The sequence below is a fragment of the Bos taurus genome, chromosome 5 (assembly GCF_002263795.3).
Source record: "Bos taurus isolate L1 Dominette 01449 registration number 42190680 breed Hereford chromosome 5, ARS-UCD2.0, whole genome shotgun sequence".
In the NCBI taxonomy this organism is placed as follows: domain Eukaryota; kingdom Metazoa; phylum Chordata; class Mammalia; order Artiodactyla; family Bovidae; genus Bos; species Bos taurus.
The window spans coordinates 97103817-97114259 of NC_037332.1; the positions used below are offsets into that span (position 1 = coordinate 97103817).

Here is a 10443-nt window from a genome sequence, read left to right on the forward strand (position 1 = left end):
AGTTGAGGAACTGGTGTGTGATGGCCAGTTCAATTTGAAGGATACCTGTTCTATCTAAATTAGTGTGGAATGCACGCCCCCTGCTAAAGGACCTATATATCTGAATATTTTGGAAGAGAGGTGTAGCTTAGGGGGTCTGAACAATTGCACTAGCTCCTTACAACATTCTGTGTGTGTAAATGCAGAATTTAGAGAAGTCACCATGTTAGTTTCATTTTCAATCCTGCCAGTGTGTGATCAGTCTACACTTATGTAAGAATTTTTGGTTCTGACACATTCATATTCTAGAAAATATAAATATTACCATCTTATTAATATGAAAATGTGGCTTTCCCACTTTCCACTTCTAAAGTTTTGTCCACCCATACAGAACTAAGTGGAAAAGCGTGACTACTACATTCGGTCCTACATAAACATCATCTGAGTGGTAGGCCTGAATTATCTAGGTATTTGCCACATCGTATTACATTTGTGGAAATGACTAGAATGCTAAGTCGAACACCTCAAGCTTAGTAAGGTATATTTACATACAGTTCAACTCAACGAATAGCTCTGGAAGTTTTCTTTATTGATTACTTGACATGTAACAATAATTGGCATCTTTTTCACACATTACAAAAAATTATACTTGGCTCAGTATGCAACCTTTTAAGCATAGCCATATTATTTAACAGAAGAACAGAAGGGGAAAAACCTACTCTACCCGATACAGCATTTACAAATGCACAAAACATGCCACTTTGGCTTGTATATTGTCTAGATTAAAAAAAAAATCTTTTTAACATAAATAAGTTAGTATAATTTTCAGTGTCTTTACAGAGTTATGTACACAGGTACACCTCAAATGGTTTTGTTTCATACACATACACAGGCAATGTAAAAATACTGTTTAAAGATGTAGTATCCATTTCACCAACCCACGGGTGCTTTTCTCTATATGCACTTTCCTTTAAAAATACCACTATCCTTTGGACAAATTAAGAAACAGAATGAGAAGCTGTAAATTAAAAATTATTTCATTATTTTTTATGTCAAGTTACTTACAGATCTTTAAAAATATCCAAGGGTTTAGAATTATTTTGACTGTGTCTACACACCCTGAAGTGAAAAGAAAATTAAGAAATGTTCTCAAAAATCTGATAAAAATTAAATGGTCAATTCTGAGCATTCAGAACACTCCCCACATACATGCCAGAGTGGCCAGAGGTACCTGGAGTGATTACCAGACTGCTGAATACTGGTAAATGCCAATTGTAAGGGATACTAGTGGGGAGCACTGAGTTTTTTGTTGTTGTTAAAAAAAAAAAAAAAAAAAAGCCATTTGCTACTACATAACGGAATCATCAGAGCTCCCAAATGAGAAAAAAACTTCATGTAAAAATAAACAGCAATTATCTGCAGCCAGTGTTCAAATTTGGATGATTTTTTAAATGAAATATCAGTTTTCATTGAAAGGGACATTACATCTTTAAAGAAAATAATTCAAAAACCCTTCCCCCAAACTGCTTCTTTTCATGCAAGTCAAATATTTTTGTCCTTGCTCTAAATCGAAGCAAGCTCTTAATACAACCCCCCATGCCAATTCCTCAGTACCCACCCCGGCCCTCCCTTCCCCAAAGTTTATGTGCTACATAAAAAGTAAAAACTATATACACAGGTAGTACAATGAAGCAAATAAGGAAAAACCTAATTGCACAATGCTACATCCAACGCTTTTAGAGGCAGATGATTTAAGAGTGCCTAAAACTTTAGTGTTATTAAGTCTGTTGCTGTTCAGTGCTTGTAAAGGATGTCCATTCTTGGAGTCAGCGATATGTATTCCAAATTTTTAATTTATATCTTCCTTGCTTCATCAAGCAGTGATGTATCTGATAAACAAGGAAACATACTCTTAGTTCTGCAAAAGAAACAAGGAGAAAGAATTAGAAGAAAAGGCACTAGAATAACATTGTCAATATATTACCGGAATTATTTTGTTAGTTTTAGCTGGGAAATACCTGAGCAATGGGAAAGAACGAACATACTAAAAGCTGGTGACTAGAGTCATCTCCAACCAACATTTCTCTCACTGGCTTTTCACTCTCCCCTGTGCTATAGGCTTTTGTCTAGAACAGCAGTATTCAACAGTGGGTAATTTTGCTGCCTGCCCCTCGCCATCCCCCCACCCCCAGGGGGACATTTGGCAATGTCTGGAGACATTTTTGGTTGTCACACTGGGTATGACCGGAGGGGTTTCTACTGGCATGTGCTTCAATAGATCAGGGATGCTGCCAGAACATTCTACAATGCCTGGGACAGCCTCCTTCAACAAAGAATTATTCGGCCCCAAATGTCAGCAGTGCAGAGGTTGAGAAACCCTGGTCTAGAGAATTGGGGTCAAAGATGAGAAAGAACAGACATGGGAAAATTCAGAAACCAATAACACTTAAGAGTAGCAGAATTTTCTCAGTTTGAAAAATAACTGGCAATGATATTTATAAAGGCTCTCCAAAGAAAATTCTATTCATTTTTTTTCCCCCCAAAATTTTCTAGTCTTAGTCATATGTACAAATATACACACGAATGCTTATGAATAGGTCCTTACTACGATTTCCTGTATTCTCTGAACTGGCAATATTTACTAACAAGTGCTTCTCGGTATGTGAGAATGGAGCCAGATCAAAATTCAGCAGGTCTGATTTGCTCATCTGACGACCTATGCCACAAGTCACAAACCAAGAGCCGCAGGTGTTAGGGTTACTTCAGAAATCATTTTCATCCAATTTACCTACTTCATATATAGAAGCTGTGATGTAGAGGTTTCATAGCACTGTTTTATATAAGCTCTGAAAAATATCAGGTATATGTAACCAAGTCCTATATATGAGACTGATTTAAAAACACAACCAACTTGAACCTCACCTTCATCCTTTTTAAAATTTTTATAAATGAGGATTTTAAAAGTTAGTGTAAACATTTCTTAGGATCTCTTTATATGCTAGGCTAGTGAGAGTGTTTGGAGAGAGAAAGAAGGACATAGTTATTGTAAGAAGTTTACAGACTATGAATATGTGTAGTTTGATCCTTAAGAAGACCAATCCGTGTAAAGCTGGGGGCTGATTATTCAAATTAGCTTTTCATGTTGATCATATTTTAGTAAATGGCAAAAATCTCCACTTCTAAAGTTGGGGGTACACCTACCCCTGCCAGCCCTGATAAGTACTCTCCATTTCCTCTACAAGTACCCAGCTTCTCCTGTTATAGCATGATTAGCATACACATGCTGACGTGTTCCTGGATTGCTTACTCTGGCAGAGTCACTCTAACTTCTGCTTTGCAACTTCAGTGTTATCAGAAATTCCGCAGGAACCTTAGTATTTTTGAGCCTTCCATTTCAGTTTTATTTTTTTAAACACACAGGTTCCTTCTCCATCCTCCAAACTTATATGAAGCCAGAGAGTGTGAGAGCATATGAAAATGATAAAGACAAAAGCAAGTCACATATTTCTCTTGTGACATTTCTAACTATTTGATTATCTGGATATGAACCACTTTTTCAGTGAGGAAAAGTGCCTCACTTTTCCCTCAAAGTTCTGAATTAAATCATTTATTTGCCATTTTTGCCCATGTAGAGCTCAAAATCTGTTACTGAGTCAATGTGGTCCTCTGGGAGATGAATTCTCATGAAGTGGGATGAAGGCAGACCCCTGCTCTTGGTCAGATGGAAAAAGAACCTATTGTTCTGGACATGTTTTGATGGCACCTTCAGGCAACTGACCTTCTTACTCACGGAGCCTCGGTTACAAGTACTTGCCTGGGACACTTGTTCTGATCAGTTGTGCTTCAAAGGAAAATAATCTCAGGAGGTGAAAACCGGGAAGAACTATAGTACCTCCCCACTGATTCCCAGTCTTCCCCATTCCTACCTTTTTGTCCTCCCAAAGCATAAAACAAAAGCCCACAAGTTTTCATCTGCCAGCCACCACTGAGATTGGGTTATCTTGGGGCTTGAAAGCCCACGAGTTCCTGCAACCCAACTGGGGTGTCACTTATTTGCTCCAAGTCATCAACCCACCGAGTGGTTTACGTCTGACGCCTTCTGAGGCCAGGCTTCTTGGGCGTCTGCTCCACTGAACCGGCGTTGGGGGAACCGTCTGAAACATTTTCTTCTGTTCTGTTGGCTCTTTTGTTTTGAGGAGAGGAATCTAAGGGCAAGAGGGAATTTTAAAAAGAACACACACAAACAATCTTTATTAGAAAAAAACAATGGCCGACAGAAGTGAGCCCAAGAGTCAAGGGACAAAAAACCCACCACCTCCACCCACAATCCTGGGTCCGTCATTCCCAGTGGCCTTTAAGGGCACAAAATGAAGTTGTTTTCACATAACAGAAAGTGTATTTTCTACGCTTCAAAGCTCTCTCTCCAAAGCGAAGAAGGAGGCAGTTGATAAACATCCCAACGTTGTCACATACCTACCGCTGTCTAGCTGGGAGGAGCCGCGATGTTTTCAGTTAGAGAAATGATCAGATAACACAATCTCAAGCTTCTGACTTAAAAGTCATAAACAGACAAGCAGGCAACTAAATAAATAGCATGTACTCATGTACCTCAGAGTAGCAAAGTGCGCTCCCCCCGCCTCCGCCCCAAAAGCTAAGTCAGAACTCGCTGAAAAGAAAGCTGCGGTTAAAGACCCTCGAGCAGGGAAAGGAGCGCGGCAGACAGACACAGACAGACATTTTAGGCATCGGAAAGGGTCATTACCATCTGCGGCAGGTCGCTTCCTTATCCCAGGGCACTGCTCCGCTAACCCGGTCTGGCTGTCCGGGGCATCAGTCTTCTGATCGACCAAATGCGTGTCCTCTGGGTTTGCCTGAGACCCAAGTAAAGGGACCGCCGGGCGGGCCCCGCTGGCATCCTGGCCTTCCTGCGCCGGCACCTTGCAGGCGCCTTTGGGTGGCCGCGGGGGTCTGTGGTAGAACTCGGGCAGGCTGCCCTTTTCTACCTCCTGCCACTCGTACTTGCCCTCCAGGGGCTTGTGATTCTTAAAATCAAAATTCCACTTGCGCTGGCTGGCCTCTTCCATGTCTCTGCAGTGCTTCTCCAAGTCCCGGGTTAACTCTTCGTGATTGACCGGGCCAAAGAGGTTTCTGCAAGCCGAGGGCTTGGGGTACTCCGCCTGTCTGGCGTCCATCCGCTCCAGGCTCGGACTCCCGTTAGACACTCGCACGTTTGACATCTTCCTCCCGGGGGGTGGGGTGGGGGTGGGGGGTCTCGGCGACTGAGGCTCTTGCGCGCGCGCTCTCTCTCTCTCGCCAAACAAAACCGAACAAAACAAAACGCCCCGACCCAGCCCGAGCCCCTCTTTATAAGCCCTGCGCCGGCCCCTGGAGCCAAGAGAAACAAACGCGAGCCGAGTCAGCGCCCGAGCGTCTAGGCGCGCACGGGGCTGGGGGAGGGGGCGAGGGGCAGCCCCCCGGGGCCAGGCAGCCCCGATCCCGGCCGTTCAAGCGGGAGGGCGGGGAGCGGAGGGGAGGGGAGCCGAGCGCCGCCGAGACAGGAGGGGGCAGAGCCGCTCCGAGTCCCGGCCGCCGCGAGCCCGCGGGTCCCGCCGCCCGAGCGCCCTCTCCAAACCTTGCGGGCGTCGCGGAGTCGCGGAGCGGCGAGAGAGTGAGCCCAGAGGAAAGCGGGGAGGAAGAAAAAAAAACACCCCCGAAAAGACGAGCCCCCTTTTTGGAGTTGCCCAATATGGCGGTGGAAGGGAGGCTGACGAAGGAGAAGATGATTGACACCGCGAGTCTATTTAAACAGAGGAGGAGATCATTGGTCGCGGCGCCGGGAGCCGCCCCGCCGAGGCTGGCGAGCGCGGCCTTAAGGTGGCCCCGCCGCGCCTCCCCGCCTCCCGGGCGCGCCGCCGCCGCCACAGCCGCCGCCGAGCGCGCGGCCGGGACCCGGGGCTGGTCGCGTGACTGCGGGAGGCGCACGTCTTGCCAGCAGACCTGCTCCGGCTGGCCTAGGAGAAATTACAAATAAGACAAACAAGCTCGCCAAACGGCCGGGGAGCCGGGGAGGGGCCTGGGCAGCGGTGCCGGCCGGCGGGTGTTCTGATCCCGGGCGCTGCGCCCCTCCCCGGCTCCTCGCCCGGGAAAGCCGGGGAGAGCTCCAAGGTGTTCGGCCGCCAGTGGTGGTACCCATGGCTGGCGATCTTGTTTTCCCCGCACTCGCCGAGCGGGGGATGGGGGGATGCAGTGTGGGAGCTGGGCCCCCTAGCTGGGCTCCCCCCCCCGGGGGCCCCCAATCGCTCACACGGCGGGGGAGGCGGGGAGCCCCTCGGCCTGGGTGCCTTAAGCTGGGGGTGAGCAGTGGTTAGTTCACCCTTAACCTAGAAGTCTTTGCTATTTCTAGGGGAGGCTAGGGGCTTAGGGGAGAAGCCTAGGAGGACGTCTTTCTACAAATTACCCTTGAATAGATGCAGTCTTAATCATGTATTCTGAACCCAAGGTCTCCCTCAATAAAAAATAAGAAAGGATTGCAAGATCAAAAAGTCAACTGGTCTCTCAAGCCCCTAATAAACTTTGTAGCTGTCTCAGACACTTTTAGTTTAAAAAAAAACAAAAAAACAAAAAACAAGGTTAAACCCCTGGCCAGGTTCTTGCCTCCCAAGTACAGATAACTGACGCGGGCTGCGTGTGGGAACTCGTCTCCTCTTTGTATTTTTCAATTCTTTGCCGGGTTGTAGCAGTTTCCTCTACCTGAGTCCAGCCGCCAAACACAACAGCTTCTTCCTTCCTCCACCCTTCTCTCCTACCAAACTCAGCTTCTTGGAACCCACCCAGAACACCATTCAGATGCAAGTGAGTGACGCTTTTAAAGGGCGGCGGGTCTTCTAGGAGTGAAAGGAATCGGAAAGTCCGGGTTGCGAAGTGATTTCTAAAGCAACCACAACCGTGTCCTCACGTCTGAGATTGTTCGGTTGGTCAGAAAGTTCGTTCGGATTTTTCCAGGAGATCCTACGGAAAAGCCCAAACGAGCTTTTTGGTCAACCCAGTATTTCGGCATTTCTCTGCTCCCTTTTGCAACTTGAAATTTACCTAACAGTGTGCTCCTGAGCAAGGTGATGGAAGTTAAAACAGGATGCACAGGCTGTTACATCTGAAACAAAGGGTCTTTAACTGCCCTCCCTATCCTCCTTTTGTTCTGGAACAAAGTTACACATTTTACTGGAAAGTAATCTCCGGTTCTAACAGTGCCCAACAGCAATTGTGCACTACAGTTTTCTTAGGCATTTATGCTACAGGTGAGTTTGACATTTAACTTGTTTTCTTAACCCACATAGTATTTGCCCACTTTGTGTGCCTGCCTTGCTTCAGACACTCCAGAATGTAGGAGTTAGGAGGAACCTTGGAAACCCTGTGGTTCAACCTTGTCTTTTAACCAGTGAGGAAACTGAGACTCAAGAGAGGTTTCTCTGGGTATCACCCAGAGTGATTCTCCTGTCTATAGTCTGCAGGTCCTCCTCTCCTATAAATGATTCAAAATGGCTCCTTCTCATGCTCTGGGCTGCTTGCAGCTGTTTTCTTGATGGGGCCTGTGGTCCCTGATATTTAAATACGACTGTCACTGGCCTTTGGTATGACCTTGCACTTAATATGACTAAAATGCAGATTCCAAAAGGGCAGGGTGAGACCCAGAGAGCAGCAAGAGAGGCAGTGCTTTCAAAGGCCGGACTTCCTACCTGATGGAGAGAAAATATTTCACCTGGCATCTAAGTAAAAGGTCTCATCTTCTTTCTTTCTTTTATTTTAGGTCGAATGCCCCCACTACTGAATTGGAGAAGATGGAGAAGAGGGAAAGAAAAATTAGGGTAGGTCTCAATACCATAATTTATACCCTACTCCTGAAATTATAGATTATTGTTGTTGAAATCTTTACACAGTTGTTGGACTACACCAAAATTCTGTATTCTATATGAGCATAAATTCAGATGCATAAGTACACAGCTACCATATCTATGTAAATGGAGACATCCTAGAGTATTACACCTTGCCACAGATGTTGGATTTTATTCGTGGAATTAATATCTTCCAGAAAAGTTAAAAATGGATTTTTCATCCCCTACGCACCCTGAATATTTCTTTAACTAGTATGTAGGACCACCATTTTGTCGCTTTGTTAATCTTGAAAACCAAACGAGTCACGGTGACGCCACCTTAAGACGTCTGGCTGCCAGCAGAAAGGCTGTGCTTACTCCGACCTTGCTATGATCTAAAGTGTTTTGTTTACAGTCAAGGCACCGTAGAACTGCGGGGCAAATAGTGAGAGGGCAGGCGTCCGCTGTAGTAGCGTCGAAGCGTGAAAAAAATACGACGGAGTCCCCGAGGGAAGAGAACCCGGAGCTGTGAGCGCCATCCTCCTGTGGACAGTAGGCGGCGGCTTTAAAAGACTGAGCCCGGGAGAAGAATTTCCAATAAACAGCCTAAAGGCGGAGCCTGGGAGAAGACAGAAAGTTACACTCGCGCTGCTCTGATAAAGGGGGTTCGGCTGCCCCCAAGCCCCAGAATCTCGTCCTGGGTGATGTTTTTGTTGTCAGTTTCACTCTTGGTAGTCTTCTCCTTAGAGCTGAGAAGTGGCTCATAAGCCACCCAAGATTTGTGTGTGTCCTTTAACAGCTTAGGAGAGAGACGAAGACCAAAATTACTTAAAGGAAAACACCTGTGTGGTAGCCGAATGTCCCGGCGGGGCGGCTCAGCAAGCTCGCCTCCCAGGTGCAGTTCCTCGCAGGGGGGAAGTCAGGCAGCCCCCAAAACTTCTGCGAAGGCGCACGCTTCCTGGCCCCATTGCCCCTCCCACCTCGAGCACACGATTTTAATCCTTCCTCGAGGATGCTTACGGTGAGGCGACGCTCGCTCAATTTCACTATGCTCCTAAACCGACACATTTTTAGAGTTTGGAAATTTCACAGTCTGTTTCTGACCCTTTTAATTCAATTTAATAAATACTTACTGAGCATTTTCTATTAATTTGCTTATTCTTTCTTTCTACAAATATTTACTGAGTGCCTTGATATCCGAGACTCTGGGAATACAGAGGTAAACAAGCAGATTTACACTAGGATGACGGCTTACACTCTAGTAGGGGGAGAGGAGACAGAAAATACACAGTGATACATGGGTGAAATATACATACCGCGGAAGGAAGTGATACATGCTATGGAGAATAACAAGAGGAGGGGGAAAGAGAGTGTTGTGAGGTTCCAGTGTGACTAGTGTGGTCCAGGAAGGCTTCATGGAGAGAGTGCCCTTGGAGAGATGCTCTGAGGACTTGAGAGAGAGCAGCCATGTAGTGTCCCCATAAAGGGAACAGCAGAGGACTTCCCTGGTGGTCCAGTGGTTAAGACTTCTCCTTCCAATGCAGGGGGTGGGGGTTCCATCCGTTGTGGGAGAGCTAAGATCCTACATGCCTCCTGACCAAAAAAAAATAAACAACAAAACACTAAAACATAGAAGCAATATTGTAACAAATTCAAAAGACTTAATTTTTTTTTTTTTAATGGAGGATGGAGAGGAACAGCAAACACAAAAGTTCTGAAGTGTGATTTTGTCTTCAAGGAACAAAGGGGAGAGAGGAGGGAGTAACAGCAGCAACATCTGCTCAAACAAAGCGAGGTAGGCCTCTGCAGGGTTTTAATCCATGACTGAATGACAGGAGAGGCCACTGAAGCAGTAGGAGGTTCTAAGCACTGGAATGATGTCCTCTCACCATGGGTAAGGTATTCCCCAAGGTGGTATTCTCAGCAGTGTGGAGAATGAAAGGATGAGGAAGTCACAATTCTTGCCTTTTAGGGAGTATTCATCCTAGAGGGCTTCCCTGGTGGCTCAGATGGTAAAGAATCTGCCTGCAATGCAGGGGATTGGGGTTCAATTTCTGGGTCAGGAAGATCCCTTGAAGAAGGGATGGCTACCCACTCCAGTATTCTTCCTTGGAGAATCCCAAGGACAGAGAATCCTGGAGGGCTACTGTCCATGGGGCCGCAAAGAGTCAGACACAACTGAGCGACTAACACGTTCATCTTAGATAAGGAGACCACCCTCTCCATAGATAGAAAGCAGAATATGGAAGAACTGTGTTCAAAGATGGAGTACAAAGGAGAGACAAAGAGGAAGCTGTCAAGGAGGTGATACGAGTCAGATCTTGAAGAATGAGAAAGTGCCCTTGGAGAAATGCTTTGAGGACTCCAGAGAGACCATAAAAATTATAAAGATGTATTGGCAGGGGTGGTAATTGGGGGTTGGGATCAGACAGTGACAGGCATGGGGGTGACATGCTAGTGAAAAAGTCTGCTTTATTCAGTAAGCAAAGGAGCTTTTGGTGAAGAGAATAACATGATCACTGTTCAAACATGTCTCCTGACCAAGAACAAGCCTGTGCTCTGAGAAACAGAGTCTAGGGACGGAGCCAAATGAAAG

At 46.0% G+C, this 10443-nt stretch overlaps 1 protein-coding gene across 1 annotated transcript; it reads right to left on the reverse strand.

Annotated features, from left to right (window-relative positions):
- Positions 1-547: 547 nt before the first annotated feature.
- On the reverse strand, positions 548-5731 carry CDKN1B (cyclin dependent kinase inhibitor 1B). Its single transcript, NM_001100346.1, is given in 3 exon segments — positions 548-1897; positions 4055-4184; positions 4742-5731. Coding segments are annotated over 2 exon segments (597 nt in total). The 5' UTR covers positions 5217-5731; the 3' UTR covers positions 548-1897; positions 4055-4062.
- Between the last annotated feature and the right edge of the window lie 4712 nt (positions 5732-10443).